Source organism: Natator depressus, chromosome 25 (assembly GCF_965152275.1).
Source record: "Natator depressus isolate rNatDep1 chromosome 25, rNatDep2.hap1, whole genome shotgun sequence".
NCBI classification, from domain to species: domain Eukaryota; kingdom Metazoa; phylum Chordata; order Testudines; family Cheloniidae; genus Natator; species Natator depressus.
This window is the reverse complement of record NC_134258.1, coordinates 12,760,754-12,781,735: the sequence shown is the minus strand read 5'-3', so window position 1 is coordinate 12,781,735 and position 20,982 is coordinate 12,760,754. Positions and strand designations below refer to the sequence as shown.

Below are 20,982 nucleotides of genomic sequence, written 5' to 3'. Positions count from 1 at the left end.
GCCAGCTCCGGTTGGCGCGCAGGCGCACCGCGTCTCTCCCCGCCCCCGGACCGTCACACGGAAGCGGAAAGGGCGTAACCGGAAATGCCCCGAGCCAGGCGATGACCGTCAGGCACTGACACGTGGGGGGGAGTGCGCACCAATGCATTGTGGGATCGCGGAGGGTAGCTCGCGCAGCCGCTCTTCCCCGACATTTACCATAGAGATGTAGCTCGGGGTGGTGCTCACACAGAGAACTCCGCCCCTCCCCTCGTGCTTTGTGACAGGGGGCGTCTGCCCCCCGCCGCCCCCCACTCCAGGCCCTGCCCCCCCCCGCGACCCCCGCTGGTCTCATGGTCTCTGCCCCCGTTGTCCAGCAGCCCCTCCAGCACCCTGCCCCCCACAGCTACCCCCCCCCCGGGCTAATTCTGAGAGAGTGGGCCCCGCAACCCCCCCTTACGCCACCCCTCGAGCCGGGCTCCCCCGCCCCCTCTGAGCCCCCCCCGCTGTTGCCCGCAGAGATCAGTTCCCCCATGGGGGGGCAGGATCAGAACCCTGGTCCTGTGGGGGGGGGGCAGTGCCCTCCCGGGCTGGGGGGGGGTCCCCGCGGTGCCCCCCTGCGGTGGCCAGGCCGCCCCCCCCTCCCTAGGGTGCGCCAAGCGCAGTCCTCCGCCCTCCCAGAATCCTTCACGTCGCCCGCTTCTCCCCGCCCCCCTCTCTGCGGCCGGGGCCGGCGGCGCAGGACCCAGGGCGAGCCCGCGTGTGGGGCTGCACCGCGCTTCTCGGCCGGGGGCTCGCTTGGCAGCAGGGTCAGGCCCGCTGGATCCGCCCTTCCCGCCCGCCATGGCTCCCCCCACAGGTACCCCCCAGCTGGGGGGGCAGGGCCACGTGGGAGGGGTGCGAAGGGATTAAAACAGACGGGGGGAGCAATGGGGGGGGTGGAAAGGGAAAACGGGCAGGGGGCGATGGCGCTGGGGTGGGGGGTTGGGGAGGGGCTATGGAGGCGGGGGGATATGTAGATGGGGGGCAAAGTATAGAGTGAGGGGCGTGGGGAGGGGTCTAGGGTTGGGGAGGGGTGGCAGAGTGTAGGCTGGAGGAGCAGGGAGGAGGGGGGCAGCGAGATGAATGTTGGGTGGGGGGGAAGCGGTGTTTGGGGTGGGGGGGCTGGGGGAAGCGGTGTTTGGGGTGGGGGGGCTGGGGGAAGGAGGATGGGAAGTTGGGGTGTCGGGCAGAGTAAAGGAGATGGGAATGGGAAGGCGGAGTGGAGGAATTGAAAGCCGTGAGGCAGGTTTAGCTGGAATTCGATGATTATAAGTTGGCGAGGCAAGATGGGCGAGGTAATACCTTTTATTGCACCAGCTCCACTTGAGTAGAAGGTTTCACCTCACCCACCTTGTCTCTCTCATGTCCTGGGACCAGCTCGGCTGCAGCTGCAAACAGAGCTGTGGAGATCACTTGTAAATCTGAAGCTTTCCAAGCAATATTGCTGTCTCTCTTTCTTTGCCTCTCAGGTGGGCATCTGCTCCCTACTCTCTATTTAAATTTCCCCTGCAAGCAAGGAGAGGCTCCTCTCCAGCTTGTAAAGGGCTGCGGGGCTGGAGTGAGATAAAGCTCACTTCTGTGGAGTTACTCCCAGCACCGTGGGGGTGGCAGCTCTGCATCTGTGTCTGCTGCAGTCACTGGTCCCCTCATTTAAGGCTACACTGGGGTGCTTAGGTGTAATCTTCCCGTCATCTACCCCTGCTGCACCAGTTCTTTGTCATTCTTTGTGTATGTTACTTCCCCCCCAAACCAAAGTTTCAGAGCTCCTCCACAAATCTCTGCCAGCCCTCCTGCAGTAACAAACATATGTGTGTCTGATTGAGGGCAGGGTAATTAAGGAATCAAGTTTTGGTTAAGGGGTTGCTATAAATGAGGGGGTAAAACCTTGACTGGAAACAGTTTCGTTTACTCTTTGGTTCAGACAGATTGGGTTCTCTTCAGAGCCTGTTACAAGGGATCTGTGGTATTTGGCAGACCTGTCTTTTGAGTCCCTGCCTTATTAATCTGTGGGTGAGCTCTCCACACTCTTCTAGGGCAATATCTTATATGTAGATCTCTTTCTTACCTATTCAGGTAACGTTGTGGACAGCCAGTCCCACAGACCCCCAGTGAACCGACTAAGATGGGACCTGACAGCAGAGCAAATAGAGAACATGACTGTCGAGCTCCTAGAGAGGACCAAGCAGGTCTATGACCGGGTGGGCTCCCAGGAGCAGGGGGAGGTCTCCTATGAAAATACCCTCAAAGCTCTGGCTGATGTGGAGGCAGAGTATACAGGTACGTGGACGAACAGGATTTGGCTGTTTTCTGGAGCCCTCTTGCTTTTGTTAGTAGCGGAGTGCTTTTTAGATCTTGTGCATCTCTGGTCTCTAGAATCATTGGTTTTTCCTTGCATAACTCCACTAGCCTCTCTCTTACGTGTCCTCCAGGCACTGTTTATACAGTGGGACATAACTAGGAAAAGTGGGATGAAATTGGATGGGAAACATAGACAGAATGTCAGGAAAAATCTGCCTGACGGTGAGTTTGGCAGTGGGATGGTTTCCGAGAGGAACAGCGGGCAGCCCCACTAGTTGTGATTTTTAAAAGCAACACTTAGGACTTTGAAGTTGCCTGTTGCTGCAGTATCTGGACAAAGGGCTGGACGGTGTGCTGAAGGAAACAACCATGCATCGGCAGAAAGATGATTGGATGACCAGGGCTTTTCCATCTCTAGCTTCTATGATCAGATGTGGGATGAGCACACGTGGGTGTGAGCTCCCTTCTCTGTGTAAACAATGTATTTCTTTTTAGAACTACAGCTAAAATGCTCTGAAAAAATAACACCGGGTTTATAAATGCAGCTGACCTCAGGGTAACACCTGTTTATTCTCAATGGTGCATAAATCATACAACCTTCCACCCTTGCAGTATCTTTTCCTGAGTCTGACCACCGGTGGTGCAAGGGAAGTGTCATGAGTTTGTGTGCTGGAAATGGCCCAACTTGATTATCATACACATTTTAAGGAGAGTGATCACTTTAGATAAGCTATTACCAGCAGGAGAGTGGGGTGGGGGAGAGAGAACCTTTTGTAGTGGTAAATACACACAAAGCATGAAAAAATGGGTATAAAAAGATCTTCTATACTTTCCACAGTATGTGTCCGATGAAGTGAGCTGTAGCTCACAAAAGCTTATGCTCAAATAAATTGGTTAGTCTCTAAGGTGCCACAAGTACTCCTTTCCTTTTTACCCTCCTTCTCTGATCCCCCCCCCCAAAAAAAAGGGGGCGGAGAGGGGAAGATTCCTTACTAAGCAGCGATGGTGTTAACATCCGCAGACCTGTCAGCCCTTTCTTGGCACACCCAATTCTCTGCTCAGCAGAGAATTCTCATGGCGGATCTGTGGGGACAGCAGTGCCCTGCTGCAGGGTTTTGTTGTTCAGAGTCGCACGGAAGTGGTGGTAAGGGATATGCTCCCTGCCTTTGCCTTCTGAAGTGGAAATGGGCAAGGAGAACACAAGCTGTGGACACGAAGGCTTTAAGAAGCATCCACGCTAGAACAGCATCATTTTAAAATGTGATTATTTGGGGTTTTTTAGTCCGTCTCAAAAGACCTTCCTAGCAATTAAACAATCAAAAATAATCAGACTTTGGAGCGCCTGCCCAAACCAAAGGACCTCCCCCAAACTCTGTTATCTGTGGCCAAAACCCAACCCTGCTGGGCTTTGTCTACATTAGCAAATCCCTGAGCTGCAGCAAACCCTGGTGTGGGTCCAGCTGAGCAGAGCTAGATAACCCGGTGGAAAACGCCCAAGTTCTTTGTATGATGCAGCTTCCAGCATGGATTGCCCCAGTGAGGAGTTACCATGCTGCGGGAGGTGTAGCCCTTGAGGTCGATCCAGCGCCCACAACAAAGTCACTGTGATCTTTAGGAGGGGAGGTACTCTGTGACTGCTAGGTTCCTGGCTGGCATGACACTGGTGTTCTCCGTGCCAGTTCTGTGGTGATAGCTGGGTACATCCTTCCCAGCCCACGCTAACCTGAGGGAGAGTCCTAGGATCCAATCCTGAACCCCTGAATTCCTGGGAGTGGCATACTGGATGTATAGGTATTTCCTGATTAACCAGCAGTGCTCTGTCTAATCCTGTCTCTTTGGTTAAGCAGACAGTAGTGGTTGTGTGTAGGGCAGCATCTTTTAACAAGGACACATTGTCTGGCCTCCACAGCATCATAGGATTTCACCTAGAACTATGGCTTGAATTCTCGTGCTCATGAAAAATGGGAGACAGGTGGCACTGGTCAGAGCCAGGAGTTAGATGGGCAACCGCTGTGCAAGCTTCCCCACGCCACTCTGCCTGTGTGTCATGGCAAGCTGGGTCTCAGGCCATTTCCCAAGGGACAGGTGTCACCAACACCCCACAGGGTACTGCCAAACAGAGCCATAGGATATTGCGATGCTTTCCGGAGCAGTCAGAAGCCAAGAGCTTTGCCTCAAGGAACTTGCCATATAGCGTCGACACACAGATCTGGCTCTGAGACCAGGAGACTCAACAGAGACTTCAAGGACTGAATGAGCTGAGGAGGATCGAACTCAGTGCTAGAGGGGTTTGTTCCGGGTCAGGTGGGGACGTGTTGGTGGGAGTAGCTTGCCGTGTCCCCGCTTGGGCTATTTGTCAGGCTCCAGATGGTGAAACTGGCACCTACTTCATACACTAACCCTAGAGCACACCAGTGCATGCACTGCTGCTCCTGCTGCGGCCTGAGCTCCTGGCTTTGTCGTTTCAGTTCAGAGGAACATGCTGGACTTTCCCCAGCACGTCTCCCCTCGCAAAGATATCCGCTCGGCGAGCACGGAGGCGGACAAAAAGCTCTCAGAGTTCGACGTGGAGATGAGCATGCGGCAGGATGTGTACCAGAGGATCGTTTGGCTCCAGGTTCAGAGGAAGGGGGGAGGGATAACCTGAGTGGCTCACAGTGCTGAGAAGACAACAGGCCCAGCATTCCAACAGGGAGTGCACAGGGACCTCCCTTTAATTTCAATGAGTCCCTCTCCCTACTGTCTGTCGTATTGAGTTTAGAGCTAAATTACAATGTGAGGGCAATATTGTCTAGTAGTTAGAGCAAAGGACTGGGGAGTTGGGACTTCTGGGATCTAGTCTCAGCTCTGACTCACTGTGTGATCTTGAACAAGTCCCGTCCCTTTGTTTTGCCTCAGTCTGCCTATCTTTAAAATGAGGCTGGTGACCTTGACCTACATCCCATGGAGGTTCAGGGTTGGCTAATGATTTGTAATGTGCTTTGAGATCCGTGTTGAAAATGATATAGTGGGGACCAGCCTCTTGAATCTAACTCTTCTAGGGGGGTGTTTTCCTCTAGTTCGGGGCCCGCAGACATTGAAGCAGTCCGGGCGTAGGACCGACACCAATGGCTTGCTGCGGCTGTGTGGCAGCTGTAGATTAGCAAACCCCACTCCCTGCACTGTCGCCCCTTCAGCTCCGGACGCTCCCCCTTTTTGTCTGACAGGAGAAGGCAGAAAGTGCTTCCCTGAGGCCTGAAGCGAAGAGGTATCTAGAGAGGCTGATTAAACTGGGTAAACGAAATGGCCTTCACCTCCCGGAGGAGACGCAGGAGGTGAGACTGTCAATGTATCGTAAATAGCTGTACAGAGGGGTACCTACGGCTAAAGTAGTGTGATCTAGACCAGAAGACGGTCAGCCAGGACTCCTGGGTTCTATTCCTGGCTCTATCACTGACTGAGGGCAAGTCAGGTTAACGCTCTGTTTTCCCTCCTCTAAGGTGGGGATAATCCACCTGTCAGCCTGGGGAGCTAATCTTTGTACCCTTTAGGGTCCTGGGCTGAAGAGAGTCACAGTAGAACATAGCAGCCTAGGAATGAAAGCAGCCTCCAGCCCGAGAGTGATAGTAATGTGCAGTTTGCATGCAGGGGGCAGAGGTTCTGTAAGGGTGGTGGGGAACAGTGAGCAGATTTAGCTTGACTAGAGTAACCCTCATCTCATGGGCCCCACTGCAGCAGATAGGGCTAGAGGGCGGTCGGGGGACTTGACACCAGGTTAAAAATAGACAAGCGGGGAAATGAAATCAGCCGGTGGCTGGCCGGATCTTAAACACCCACAGCTCCTTGAGCTGGCCACAAACAGACGGGCCTGTGGTGTGATGGCTGGGCTTCCACCAGGGGTGACCGGAGATTGCCTATCCCAGGCTGAGATCTCTGTGTCTCTGCGCAGCCGGCCCTGTTTGGAGAGAAGCCGGGGACCCATGTGCGCACAGAACTGACTAAGCATTGCTCAGCTTTCTTCCACGATGTCGCTGGGTCTGATGATGTGTGTGTGTGTGTGTTTTTGTTTGTTTTTTTTAAAGAAAATCAAAGCCATTAAGAAAAGGCTAAGCCTGCTCTGCATTGACTTCAACAAAAACCTGACCGAAGACACCACCTCCCTGCCCTTCTCCAAGGAGGAGCTGGGTAAGGGCAGCTCACGGTCGGGGGAACCAGGCCTGCTGGCACCTCCGGGAAGATTTGCTTCTCCTGGCGCTAAGTCTCCAGGGACTGGGTCACCTTTGACCCATCTCTGAGCTCGCTCTCTAACTTCCCGATCAAGTGGAAACCTGCCAGTAGAAATGACTGGCAGCTGCTGCTGCCCCTGAGTTTGCTTTGGTCCAGCTGGAGCAGTGTGAGAGTTGCCAGTTACACCCAGCTACAGAGCCCCTTTTGGCTTGTGCACTCATTGGCTTCCAGGGAAGGAGTGCGTTCCCGTGCTTCCTGATTAAGCCGCCCCAGAGCCCACTGCCTGGGGAGCGGCATGGCTGTGGTGGGGGGGCTGCAGATCGTCCTCAAAGTCTGTCCGTCCTTGTCTCCTCTCCTCCTCCAGGGGGGCTCCCTGAGGACTTCCTGAACTCCCTGGAGAAGACTGAGAATGGCAAGCTGAAGGTCACCCTGAAGTACCCGCACTATTTCCCCCTCATGAAGAAATGTTGCGTGCCTGAGACGAGGAGGAAGGTGGAGGAAATGTTCAACTCCAGGTGCAAGGAGGTAGGTGGATGAAGGTCTTGGGGCAGAACTCCTGAGCATGTAACCCTGTTAGCCTAGAGCACAGCACTGGCTTTCACCCTAAGCTACAGCCCAGTGCCAAAGAGTGTTTCCGGGTGTAGGTCACCAGTGCCAGCCGTGGCCCAGGAGCCCCTTGGCGTCGGCTGGCCAAGGGCACAGGGGGAGCATTACACTGGCCCAGATCAGTGGCAACTGCAGGCCACCATCATCTGAGGACAGTTCAGCGGCCCATTTGAAACGAGCATGGTGGGCCTCAGGCCAGGGGCCTGTACCACCCAGCCCGCCATCCCACTGAGCATTCTCAGCGGAGATGCCAAGGGTTCGAATGGGTGATGGAGGCCCTGGCTGGGCTGGCTGGTGTTTTGGGGGGACGTCCTGGCCTAGCCTTTGGGCGTGAGGGGACTGACTTGCTGCTGCTTTCCTGGGATGGCTGCTCTGTTCCACCTCGGCCTTCGAGCCTCCTCCCTGCCTGGCACTTCCGGCTCCACGGGCTGAGCCTTCTCCTCCGTCGCAGGAGAACTGCTTGATCCTCAAGGAGCTAGTGGACCTGCGGGCTCAGAAATCCAGCCTCTTGGGCTTCGACACTCACGCTGATTTCGTGCTGGAAATGAACATGGCGAAAACCAGCAAGACCGTGGCTTCCTTCTTAGGTACCACACCTGGCTTTGGAAGGGGAGGGGCTGGGTTTTCCTGTACATCCTACTCTCATGGTTCTTCCCCCTCTTCGTCTGTCCAGATGAGCTGGCCCAGAAGCTGAAGCCCCTGGGGGAGAAGGAACGGGCTGTGATCCTGGACCTGAAGGAGAAAGAGTGCAAGAAGCGGGACTTAGAGTTTGACGACCGCATCAACGCCTGGGACATGCGCTACTACATGAACCAGGTGGAGGAGACCAAGTACAGCGTGGACCAGAACCTGTTGAAGGAGTATTTCCCCATGCAGGTGGTCACCGCTGGCCTTCTGGACATCTACCAGGAGCTGCTGGGCCTGAGCTTCCTCCTGGAGGAGCATGCCCAGGTCTGGCACGAGGACGTCCAGCTCTACTCGGTGAAGGACATTGCCTCGGGCAAGACCATTGGGAAATTCTACCTGGATTTGTACCCCCGGTGAGTCCCCTGTCACACCAGAGCGAGGGAGATGGGCTTGGGAACGGTGGATCTTGTCACCCAGGCCCACGGGGGAACCTCCCGCACCCCCTTCGGCGTGACCGGGGAGTCTGTCTGCAGGAGAGTTACGGGCTCTGGACTCCTTCCCAGTGTGACTATGGAACCGGTTGCCTATGGCTAGTCGGGCAGGGTGTGGTGCTGCCACCTGAGGATGGGAGTTGTGTTTGTGGCTCTCTCCTTGTGCCACCCGTCCCTGGCAGTAGGTCAGCACTGCCCGCCTGCCCCTCAGAGTGGCGTTAGCTTTATCCCTGCAGTCAGCAGGGCCTGACTTCAAGGTGAGGGCGTATGAGGCTGAGTGGGGCTTCCCAATGTCACCCAGCAGCTCTCCGTTGTGCCTTGCCCTGGGGTGGTCTCCCCATCCCGTCTGAGCTGCAGTGACAGCCAACCCCCACAGCGGAGGCCAGAGAAGCCCTGACTCCTGCATCCCTGCAGCCTGCCTCTTCTCTCTGGTGGGTGCCTGACCTCCTCCTCTCCCACCAAAGCAGCACAACAAACGCCGAACGTCCAGTTCCCCTATATAACTCGCCCCGGGGGGATGGCTGCTGGGGGGGGGCTTTGCCATCCCAAACCACTCGCTAGGGTCAGCTTGAGATCTGCTGTGTGTTGCTGCGGGGCCTGTCTGCTCCTGCAGTGGGATTGGCTCTGTCCCATTCCCTTGCCCCCGACGGAAAGCGAACAGGGGTGTGGTTGGTCCAGCTGATCCCAGTGAGCACTTGTTCTGCATGAATCCATCTGCGCCTTGCAGGCGGCCCCTGGGTTCTAATAGGCTCCCTACGTGACGCGGCCTGATGTGCTGGTACGTCCGTCTGATGGTCTCCTCCACCCACTCCAGGGAGGGAAAGTACGGGCATGCAGCCTGCTTCGGCCTTCAGCCAGGCTGCCTGCTGCCGGACTCCAGCCGGCAGGTCTCCATCGCTGCCATGGTAGCCAACTTCACCAAGCCCACACCGGATGTGCCGTCCCTGCTGCAGCACGACGAGGTGGAGACCTACTTCCATGAGTTCGGCCACGTCATGCACCAGCTCTGCTCGCAGGTAAGGATGGGGCCATGTGGGGGGCAGTGGGTCGCTTGCTCGTCCTAGCCCCGCACAACGCTGCAAGGGGAGGAGGCTGGAGCACCGGCCAGAGCCACACCGAGGGCAAGGGGTGCAGACATCCTCGCACACCGCTCTGCCGGTGGCTCTTGATCCCGACCCACAGCTCCCCCAGCTAACCCAGCCCCGGGCTCCCTACACACAGCTGTGCCAGTGCCCCTCAATCCCCTCCTGCAGCTCCCCCTGCTATCCCAACCATGGGCCCTTCCCCTTCACCGCTCTGCCAGTGCCCCTCGATCCTGACCTGCCAGCTCCCCCTGCTATCCCAGCCATGGATCCCCCACCTTCACCGCTCTGCTGGTGCCCCTCAATCCCAACCTGCAGCTCCTCTGACGCTCTGCTATCCCCGCCCTGGGCTGCCTACCCACCCAGCTCTGCCTGTGAGCCGCAGCCCCCGCTTTGCCAATCCTTTGCCACACTCGCGCGACAGCTGACAGTTGTGCCAAACAGTGCGGCAGCTTGGGGCAAGCGAACGGTCCCGGGGACAAGGCTGAGAGCAGCAAACTCCTCTCACTTATGATGGAGGCTCTAAATTCCGATCTCCACGCTTGCCAAGCCTGATCATTTAATCGTGGCTTCTTGTGGCCAGCCGGGGCCATTCTGCTTGGCTGGGTTACTCCTCACCCCCAGGTGGGCACTCTCTGCGGCAAGGGGGATCTGGGCTGGTACTCTGTGTCTGCTCCGACTGGGCTGCGTTGTGACAGCATGTGTGTCTTGTAGGCAGAGTTTGCCATGTTCAGTGGGACCCACGTGGAGCGGGACTTTGTTGAAGCCCCGTCTCAGATGCTGGAGAACTGGGTGTGGGAGAAGGAGCCCCTGCTGCGCATGTCCAAACACTACAAAACCGGCTGCCCCATGCCCGACGAACTGCTGGAGAAGCTCATCCAATCCAGGCAGGCAAACACAGGTAGGAGCCACGGCCCCCCCATCCCCACCCCACCATTGGGATCAGCCTCGTCTCGCCCCTCTGCTGTGCCCGTTGGGGGGTGGGGTTGGTGGGGAAGGAACCCACCTGTGATCGTTAGCAGTCATGGGGCAGGAGGGGCTGTGGGTCTAGATTGAGGGGTGTGGGGGGCTCAGCACTGGAAGAGTGGGAGATGGCAGGACAGGCTTGAGGGGGTCTTGGCAGAGCTAGGGGGGTGGGGAGCAGGCACTCGCAGCCGGTCTCTGCCAGCTGTTACCCACCCGCCGTGGCCTCCCGCGGAGGCGCTGTCTGCCTCACACTTTGCTTCCCTCTCCCCTCCTTTAACAGGGCTGTTCAACTTGCGTCAGATCGTCCTGGCAAAGGTGGACCAGGCCCTTCACACCCAGACAAAGGCAGACCCAGTGGAGGAGTATACCCGGCTGTGCGAGGAGGTGCTAGGCATCCCCGCCACCCCAGGTACCCACTTGGCACTGATGGGCATGCTGGTTCTACAGGTTCTGGGGAGAGGGGCTGTGGCTGGTGCAAGTCCACGGTAAAATCTTCTCTCTGAAGATCATGTCAAGGGGAAGGAGCTTTTCCTCCCTTCCTGGTCTCCTGCCTAAGCACATTCCAGGGCAGACTCTCAAAACGCCCTGTGCCAAAAATCGCTCCCCTGTGCCCCTCAACAGGGGGGCTAGAGCCACTGGATATTCCCAGCCCCAGCCTATAAAGGCAGCTTTGCCTCATTCTGCTTCCCCACTCGCTTTGGGCACGTCTGCCAGAGTTAGGGTGGCATGTCCAGGAGTGTTGGGCCTGGGGAATGTGCCGTTCGCTCCACTGGGAGCAGCGTTAAGCCACTGCCGAGCATGGTGGAAAATCCATTCCCCTCCTCTCCCCCAGATTGTTTTCCCACTGGGATCAGAGGGAAGTTGATCTGGTGCCTGGGCTGGTAAATTTCCACGTCAGGTTTTTGCCGCTTGAATCAAGGATGTTTTCCACCCCCCTCCTCAGGCAATTGTCTGAGTGCCTGACTCCTGCAGCGCGTCTCATCAGCGGGCCATGTGTCTCTTAATTCCCAAGGTACAAACATGCCAGCCACATTTGGCCACCTGGCTGGAGGCTACGATGCCCAGTACTATGGCTACCTCTGGAGTGAAGTGTATTCCATGGACATGTTCCACACGCGCTTCAAGCAGGAGGGGATCATGAACTGCAAGGTAATGGAAGCTCCCGTCTGTCTGTCTCCACCGTGTGCCATAGACATGCTGCCTGCTGTGGGAATATCAGCCCAGCGGGAAGGGTGCGGTGATCTGCAGGGACCCCCGCCCTGGCTGTGGTCAGCCCAGAACATGCGGAAGGGGTTAGCACAGGCAGCAGCATTGTGGGATGAGAGCTCTCTCCCTCGCTGGTCTCCCGTGCCCTGATCCCTCCTCCCGCTCTGCCTTCCCCCCACCCCTGGCCTGTCTCCCCTTGCAGGTGGGCATGGATTACAGGAACTACATCCTGCGTCCCGGGGGGTCCGTGGATGCAAGTGTCATGTTGCGACGGTTCCTGGGTCGAGACCCCAAGCAGGATGCCTTCCTGGCCAGTAAAGGACTGAAGGTTGAGTCCAGCTCGCTGCCTTCTGCCTGCTGAACACCCGCCCACCACCCTGTGAGTAGAGCCAGCTCCTGTGTCTGCGAACCCATCCTCCTGAGCCAGAGAACCAGGCAGCACCAGACGCCTCTGTCGTCCAAACACCCGCCGGGCGGGCTGACACCGCGGCTGCTCTTTGGCCCCAGAGCAAACGTAGGGCCTCGGGCAGAGGTTTAGATCCGGCGCTGCCATTTCCCCTCTCTGGAATGACAGCCGTGCCAAGGGGAGGGCGGTGCAATCCGTCACCCCTTGGCGCGGTGCGGCGTGTGTGTGTGTGTGTGTTATAAGTAGCCCATACAAATTGCCTTGAAGCTGAAACTTTGCTCCCAGAGTGTCTGCACCAGGGGGCAGCTCGACTGGGGGGTCGGGGTGTTAAAAATTGGATTCACCATTTTAGAAGTGGCACCGTTGTTTAAAAGCTGAGACTTCCCTAGCCCTCAGCTTGTTTTGTGCCCAAAGGTAAAATCACGGCTCTGATCATAAAACAAATGAACAGAGAGAGAATTAAATAGCAGGGAGGATTTGGGCTTGGTCTCCTCTCCAGTGGGCAGATTGGAAACCTCAGAATAAACCCGGCTGCGAGGCCAAGGTGTAAAAAGCCACAAAGTGCACCTGCGCTAACTTAATAGCCTCGCTCACCCCTAAAAGGAATATTCCCGTCCACACTACTAGCCTGCCGGGCGAGTGGGGTGTTAGTCCCCTCTCGCCCCAGCATCACCACTTGAGTCGAGGAGACTCCACTCAGAACCTTCTCCATTTTGTTTTGATCAAAGTAAATGAAATTCCAGCCCATGTCAGAAGGGGGCGCTGTCCCCTCTTCCTCCCCTGTGAGGTGGGTGAGTGTATTCAGAGCTGGAAGGGACGCCACCCTGCAAAGGTACCAAGCGTCCTCTTCTGGGCGGTCAGTACTTAGCAAGCTCGGATGCTAACAAAGCTGGGGGTGCGTCAGTATCGTAACATGACCAGGCTGCTGCATCTCCGAAAGCAGAGGTTGGTCCAGGAAGCAGGGGGCACAGACAGATGACAGCAATGTGGTCCGCAGGGATACAAATATCTAGGGGCCTAGTGACCTGGCTAGGGATCTTTTAATGTTGGGCTGTGGGGAGCTGATGAAAGTCAGCCGGCTCAGGGCCCTGTTTGCACTGCAGGGGAACCTGTGTGAGCAGCGACTCCATCCACCCACAGGTACAGCCTAGTGCCAGCCCTACTGCAGAGAGGCCAGTGCTGGCACCATATGCCTCCCTCGCTGTCTAGCCTCCTCTAACCCTGCTCGCAGTCTGTCATCAGAGGCGTTGGTCTCCCCCTGCAATCCAGGTGTCTTTGGCGGTGGGTCACTCAGACTCTTGACAGACTGACCCGTCCGTTATGAAATGGTCCGTTTCAATGGAAGTGTAGGCTGTGGATCAGTCCCTCCTCCTCTGCCCCGGGATGGCTAACCACTGCCTTCGCTCATTTCAGCAAACGCCCTTTTTGGTTTAGTGTTTCGCTGTGCTGTGTAAAACCAAGCAGGATGCGATTCAGCTCCTTGTACAATGATCCAGCTGAGTTGCGTCATCTACTCTCACCCCTGCTTCTCCTCAGGGACAGTAGAAACCCACAGCAAATTCTGGCAAAAACTGTTCTCCCTCCATATCTGAAATTCCACACCGGGCCTATTCTATACTACTTGATTCCTACTCTTGTATAGTGTAATACTAGATGTAAGACAGGGAGAATCATCGGAAATATTTATTAGCTTCTTAATGTCAGTTACTGCTCTGCTGGACCGAGTGTTACAGAAAAGCCCTATGAACTGCCAGGCAGGAATCTCACCTACTTCTTTTAGCTGATGCACTTTTAAGCATCACTTTTAAGGACTGTAGCAAAGCGTGAATTCGTTTAAATGGTACAAGCCTCCCACTAGGGTAAGATTTGAGGTATAAATTGATTCTTATTCACACTCCCTTTTCTCTGTGATTATGCCCCAAACCACTGTTGATCCATCTCCGTTCTAACTGCTGCTGGTAAGTGGGTTAAAAACCCAAATAACCAACCTTTTTATTTTCTGTCTGAAATTTTCCCCCAAACTCCCCGGCCCTGGGCAGGGAAAGGCAAGCGCAGACAGAGAGAGGAGGTGCAAAGTTTTCAAAAGTAGTCACTGAATTTGAGCTCCTCAATTGTTGGGGGATCCAACTTGAGCCTCTCAGGGCTTGATGTTTTTTCTGAGGGTGTTGATTTCAGCTGGAACTGTGGGTGCCCAGTGCAGCTATTGGACCTTTCTGAAAATGTGTGCCACTCTTGTAAAAAGAATACTCATAGTTGTGTTTCTTGCTTCAGCTTAAAGGATTCAGTTAAAAATCATACTTCTGCCTGGATTTTTGTAACCTCCCAAGTCTCACCATTAGTGAAAGATCCAGGGGTGGGGGTGGAGTCGATATTTTCCCTATGTTTTCACTAGGGATGTTAATATTGGTTTAAAAAGTTAACCGGCTAAACGATTAAAATTATATCGTTTAACCAGTTACCTGTTAACCAATGTCGCTCTGGCAGGGGCTGGGGTCCTGCAAGGGCCACTCCAGCCCGATGTTGTGTCCCGCCTGCCAGCTGCGGGGTTTAACAGTTAAGGTCTGGTTAATGGTAAGCCTAATGCTTACTGGTTAACCTTTTACATCCCTAGTTTTCACTCCCACCCTGTGCATTGGACAGCACTTCATAAAACTGACTAGACACGCAGGATGAAACCCTGCTTCCATCGACTTCAGTGTCAGAACTCCCACTGATTTCAGTAGGGCTAGGATGTCACCCACAGTTCTCATCCTTTCTAGTCATTTTGCCTTGTTTAGGGTTTCTCAGTAACAGGAGAGAGAAACATTTTGTTTCTCCACAAAGGAAAACGGGGCGTGTAAATGTTCGCCCAAATTGGAGAAGGCCCCAGTGACTGGGGTAGAAACTACAGTCGCTTTTGATTCTTTGTTTTACCAGACTCGATTTCAGGATGTCTTTGCCCCTTTAACAACCTTCACATTTACAGTGCCCAGCTCTGGAGCTCGCCCCCAGCCCGTGCTCCGAGAAACAGCATCCACCCCTGTGCTGCTGTTAAGCAGCTGGATGCAGCTCTGGCTGAGCAGGGAAGGTTTTGGGCAACGGGGAAGGATAGAAACCGAACTCTGGGAGCTTAGCTCCTTGTGGGAGATGGCAGAATCTGCCATCTGCAGGGCATCCCTGGCACCGCCTGGCTTTCAGATTTTCCGTAGTCCCTGGGCGCGGCTCATCCCCTAAAGAGTGAAAGTGAGACTGTTGTTTTCTGGTGCTTCTGTTGTCATACAGCATAAACAATCTGTAGTCTCTGGACAGATCCCCTGGCCGCAATCTGTCCGGTCCCCCCTCTTTGAATTGCAAATCATCCGCTACCCTTAAGTTCCAGCTTCGGGATCCTCCACACAAAATCGGTTACATTGCAGGAGCGACACCTACCAGTCACCTGAACCCCCCCCCCCGCCCCCCCAACCTTCAGCTTCCTTTTGATTCTCATTTTCTTCTCCTGCTGTGAACATCAAAAGGGCTCAGTGACTGTTATGCGGTTGTTAAGTCTCTGTTGTTACCCGGAAACCTGTTGCTGTGTACAGCTGAACGTGTCAAGATGCTGAGCACCCTGGACACAGGAGTGGAGCGTAATCCTGCTGTAGAAATCTGGGCTGCACTATTGGATGGGTTTAGCTGGATCTCTGCATTAGATCTTTCAAACAAAGCATTCCCCCCATGCCACCCCAAATTCAGATTGTTTTAAATTCCACCCCCCACCCTCTTCTTTATTTATTTGTATAAAGGAATCGTGGCTTTTCCCTTCCACACCTGGCTCAATGTTATTCACCAAGAAAAATCCAGATACGGAAAAGGATCAGTAAAAATTGCTTCATGAGCCATGCAGGTGAAACCACCTCTGTGGCCCTGTCTCCCTGCCCCTTCTGGTGACTGGGGAAGGCGATCGGATTTGGGATCCTTCCTCGCCGCCCGCCTCTCTGTTGTTTGGCTTGGCCTCCCGATGTTCCGTCCCAGGGCTGGGTATGTAAGAAGTGATGTGGCTCCTTGGTGCCCGCTGTGTACTTTACACACGTTTTCTCTCTTCCCCCCGTTCTAGACATAAGCTCTATCTCTGTCCCTGGGCGTCAGCGCACACATGGCTCATCGCTTTTATGAATCAATAGTGTGGGGTGTTTGGTTTTTTTTTAAGTGTAAAGATTCTGGGTTTTAAGGCCTTTTGACCTCCTTCCCTGCTCCCTTCCACCCACTTAGTCTTTTTACTGAATAAGCTGGAATGGGATAAACTGTACGCTTTCCTCTCTTCTAACCAGGCCTCTGCGCTGCTCCTCTCAGCTCACCATGGCAGTTTGCATGCAGAGGCTGGAATTCGTGTCCTCCCTGGGTCACAGGGAGGCACCTTTAGTTGTGGACCTTCCTATCGTCCTACACAATCCACCTGACGCTATGGCAATCTGTGCTCAAGGCGGGCTCAGGACTGGAATAGCAGTGTGGCTCAAAGCTGCATTGGTAGCCTGTGTGGTGCCCCTCTCAAAGCACGGGGTGGTCGTGCCCTTGCTTTCACTAGCACTGGAATTCACTCACATGCCCCATGGCAAAGAACAAACCCTAACTGCACCAGGCACCTTGGCCTTGGAGCGTGGCTGCTTTTCCCTCTCACCCCGTTTCTCCTTACCCGATCCAACCGGGGGAGAGGTCAGGTTGTTTTCTGTTAACCTCCTCCCAGGTCAGGGTGGTGTGTTTGGAGTTTGTAACGGTCACGTCCAGCCCTGCTTGTTACCGGGGTTGGATTTTACATGATTCCTAGCACCAATAAAGAGTTTTCGTAAATTGAGCTGTCGTCACTGGGTCTCTGCCATGGCCTTGGCTCAAGAATGTTGGGGAAAGAGAAGGGGAAAGCTTCTGGTGGCCTTCACCAGGACTCCTGGCTTCGGTGAGAGCAAACCTCAGAATCTCTAACGTATTTATCATCTCAGCATGGCTGGGCTGTTCTACCCATTGTGCAGATGGCAGTATTAAGGCAGAGAGAGATTAAGTGTCTTGCCCCGGGTCACAGGGAGACCGTGACAGACCAGGAATTGAACCTAGGTCTCCCATGTCCTAAGTTAGCACTCACCATCCTTCCTCCCTGTTTCACCCTTACACCTCCTTAAATTACAGGGTTGATCATGATCCTGTGCATTGCAGTTGCTCCTAGCAGCCCCGGTTAAGCACCAGGACCCCACTGTGCTAGGCGCTGTACAAACCCAGAATAAAGAGCTGGGCCCTGCCCTGCAGAGCTATGAACAATCAGACACTGAAGTAGGGTGACCAGATGTCCCAATTTTTTTCTTGCATAGGCTCCTATTACCTCCCTCCCCCTGCCCCGATTTTTCACACTTGCTGTCTGGTCACCCGTCAGTGAACAATCAGTGCTTTATTCCACAGCCCACTTCCTAAACTGTCTCTCCTGGATACACCTTCCCCATGCTGCCATTCCCTGCTGCTTGGCTCAGCGTTTCCTCCAGTGCTGTGATCACAGGGGATTGATGCGCGGTAATTTGAGCATGGATGTCCGGGGCTGCAGAAAGCACTTCTCCCCTGCAGGGGGCAGCGTGCAGCCGCTTTCTGCCCCATGCAGCAGGACTGGTCTGCTGTTCCCATGCTGATCTGTCTGGGCTCTGGGCATGTCCTTTGGTCTCCAGGAATCAGCTCGGGGGCTGGTCTGGGCTGGGGGGCAGTGTAAAGGGGCTGGGCTCTATTTTTGGAGCAGTTTAGGAGGGTGGCTGCTGGGGGGGAGAGGATCAGGTTTTCCCCACGCAGCTGGGAATTGGGACCACAAGGCGACCAACGAGGCCTGCCACAGCCGTAGCGGGAATTGGCCACCTCTGGCCAGCCGGGGCTAGACGTGATGGATTCCAGAGCTCACCGCCGTCGGGGCTCCTCCGACCCGAAACAAGGGGGGTGTAGCCGGGGCTGCAGGTGGGATCACCTTGGCCTTCGCTAACCTTTGTATTCCTCTGCCCTGTCCCCCCTCCCCAAACCAACTCCCCCAGTGCAGCCTATCGCTTTACAAACAGCCCTGTGTGCTTGGCAAGCGGCTGGGCATTGTGTTCAGGCTGGGGGCTGCAGTGAGGTCAGCCAAAGAACCCCCTTCTACCCGCCCAGGACCTGGAGATGGGCTCTGCTATTTGCACCTCCCGACGGCCCCTATCTGGATCTTCCCAGCAACACCAGCTGGTGCGCCTGGGCCTCGTTCTTAACCCTGGCGGGGCTGGGTGTCAAGCAGGCTGTGCCAAGCGGAGGAGGGGCATCACCTCGAGCTGGGGGCAGCTTGGCCGCCTATGCCTGCTTGGATCACCTGGGACTCTCTTGCAGCCGGTTCCTGCTGGCACATGCTAGAGCCCTGGAGCAGAAACGGAGGCAGATCTAGCTGCTCCATGGAGCCTCTCCCTCCTGCAGCGAATCTGGCCCTCCTACAGCTCCTAGCGCAATGTGGCCTTCGTCTCCCCTGGGCCCACCTTGGCCAGGCATGCTGTTCATCAGCCTCCTACCTGCCTGCAGCCCTTAGGCCACCCCCAGGGCCAGCTTTGTCTGCTGGGTGTTTGGTGTTGGGGTCTGGCTGTTCTAAGCCCTGCCCCTGAGCGATTTTAGCCAGGGCATAGCCCCAGTCTAGAAACCATTTGCACCCAGGCCACATGATTGGCACGGGTACAGCAGCATCACCGTGGGCAGCAGTCCTAGAGGAGATGAGGCCTAAATCTATGAGACAGCTCTAAAGGGGGGGAACCCCCCCATGGTGCCAGCTGCTCCTTGCCTGCCCTCCTGCCCCCCACATGCACTGGTGGTGAAAGAGCCCAGCCCCCCAGCGGCATTCTTATGGCACGTCCGTGAATGTGAGCCCTGTGGTCAGGGCTGGCTCCGGGCACAAGCTTTCAAAGCAGATGCTTGGGGTGGCATTTAGAATGGGGCGGCAGTTCGTGTCCCGCGACGGCAATTCAGTGGCAGCTCCACCGCTCTTCCCACCGTGGTGACTGCTTGGGGTGGCAAAATTGGTAGAGCCACCCCTGCCTGTGGTGCCATGCTCCCTGCACCACACAGTCTGCCGGCTCGTGAGCTGTCTGGGGCAGGGACTGCGTCTTCCTCTCTGGGTGGTGCCCAGCACTGCAGGGGCCCGATTCTGCTGGGGAAGGTCGGGCACTACCCCACGAGCAATAGCAGCCTGGGGTATTTGCCCCTGCATGAGGGCATGTGGCATGGGGGTGAATGCTAATCCGTGCGCACACCCCACTCTCTGGAGGGGCAGAAGGGATCCCTAGTGGTTGGGGGGGGTGGGGGGAATTGACACACGTCAGGTGGACGATTAGCCCAGAGCTCATGCCAGCCCCAGCCTGATTTGTCCTGTCTGGTCTTTTAATATGTGGCTGCAATTTAAATAGCAGAGCCCAAATTAGCCCTGCCAGGGTGCTCAGCCAGGCTTCCCCTCAGGGGCGGGGGTACGAACTGGCTACCTCACTCCCAGCACTCAGGCTCCCCCTCGATTTCTCCAGCTGATCCTGCCCAGGGAGGGATGTGACAGGCCAGGGCCTGTAGGGAAATGGAGGCACAGCAAGGGGAAGAGACTGTCCCAGGAGCAGCAAGCAGGGAGGGGGAAGGACCCGGTCTGGGCCCTGGCATGTGGAACACCCACCTCCCTGCTCCTGGTGCCTCTCCCTGGGCAGGGCTGTCACGCAGGGGGCATGGTAGGGTCTGTTCCCACTTGGCACAGTCCCATCCAGCCCAGCGGGTGCCAGACCCAGGGCACCAAGCACCCAGCTAGGGAAGGGCTTGGCAGGGCCGGGAAAGCCATGAAATGGGACTTGCTGCAGCCCTGGCCCCGTAGTCCTTGGCCAGTTCTCACAGGGGCTCGTTCACAAGCGGGGGCTCTGCGGGGGGGGGGGGGAGGGAGCAGGGCGCATTCCTCCTCCGTGTACAGCTGAAAGGGCCCGATAGGCTTGTCGCTGGGACCTTGTCGCACTCAAGGGGCTAATCTCCAAACACAGGGCATGTGAGCTGGGCTCTGCATTCTTGGCAAGGGCCCGCCGTGGGGGTCAGACACAGAACAGCTCCCTATAGGGCTAGGGGCACCCACCCTGCCCAGCCGCCGCAACCCTGCCCAGCAGCATTAGCTCATTCAGCTCCGTGCACGGCAGGGGACAAGCACCCGGGCTATAACCACTGGACACCACCGCCCTGCACGGAGCTGAATGCCACGGAGGATGGTCCCTTGGGGCTGCTTAGTCATGGCTCCGCCGGGTCAGGGCCTTTCGGAATCAGCAGCTGCCTGTTGTTACAGCCTCCGACCCCAGCTGGCTACGGAAGAGCGAGAGGCCTTTGCCCTGCTTAGGGCGAGCCCCTAGCGCCAGAGCTGGAATTTCCTGTTGTTTCTCCGCTAAGCACATTAGATAAAACACGCACACGGGTGAGGACTCGTGCGTGCACGTACACACAGAGACAGACGTGTGTGTGTAGCCAGGGGTGTGTGAGCACAGGTAGACACAGACGCATGTGCCCACCCAGACGTGTGCATGTACCCACACGTGTGTAAGCGCACACAGATGTGTACAAAGACACACACACACACACACCCCTGTGCCTGGCACCTCCATGATCCAGGCTCTCTGCCCCCCATCATGGGCTCTGCTGAGTGATACTCCCTGCAGTTCACGTCACACCCGGCGGCTGATGCAGGGCCACAGTGAAGCAGCCGGAGGAGACCCGCGCGGCCGTGCAGCCCAGGGAACGAGACCAGCCAGGCAGGCTGGGGCAGCGCCACTCAGTACTCGGCTGCCCTCCGCCCTCTTGCCCGCCCAGTTGGGCAGCACCCTGCCCCTCAGGCCCCTGGTGTGCTGCCAGGGCCTTGCTCCCAGCTGGTGCCCGCTCGTCTGGCTCTTGTCTGCTCTGGGCGTCGGCCTCCTGCAGCGCTCGCTGTGATCCAAGCGTGGGTGGGTTTGTGAGAGCCCTCGAGGGCACCTGGGGCCGTTTCACTGCAGATTGCAAGGCGCTGCAGTGGGGGGGATCCCCCGCCACCCGTTTACAGGGGAGGGGATGCTGCTGAGCAGGGCTGGATGCCTCTAACCCC

At 56.3% G+C, this 20,982-nt stretch overlaps 1 protein-coding gene across 1 annotated transcript; it reads left to right on the top strand.

The window, feature by feature from the left end:
• Positions 1-680: 680 nt before the first annotated feature.
• Positions 681-15,343, top strand: THOP1 (thimet oligopeptidase 1). Its single transcript, XM_074939656.1, has 13 exons — positions 681-838; positions 2,095-2,298; positions 4,788-4,936; positions 5,526-5,633; positions 6,381-6,483; positions 6,890-7,050; positions 7,583-7,718; positions 7,805-8,171; positions 9,064-9,265; positions 10,046-10,232; positions 10,578-10,706; positions 11,310-11,446; positions 11,706-15,343. Exons 1-13 carry the CDS (start codon positions 823-825, stop codon positions 11,862-11,864), a joined length of 2,058 nt encoding a protein of 685 aa, XP_074795757.1. The 5' UTR covers positions 681-822; the 3' UTR covers positions 11,865-15,343.
• Positions 15,344-20,982: the final 5,639 nt, after the last annotated feature.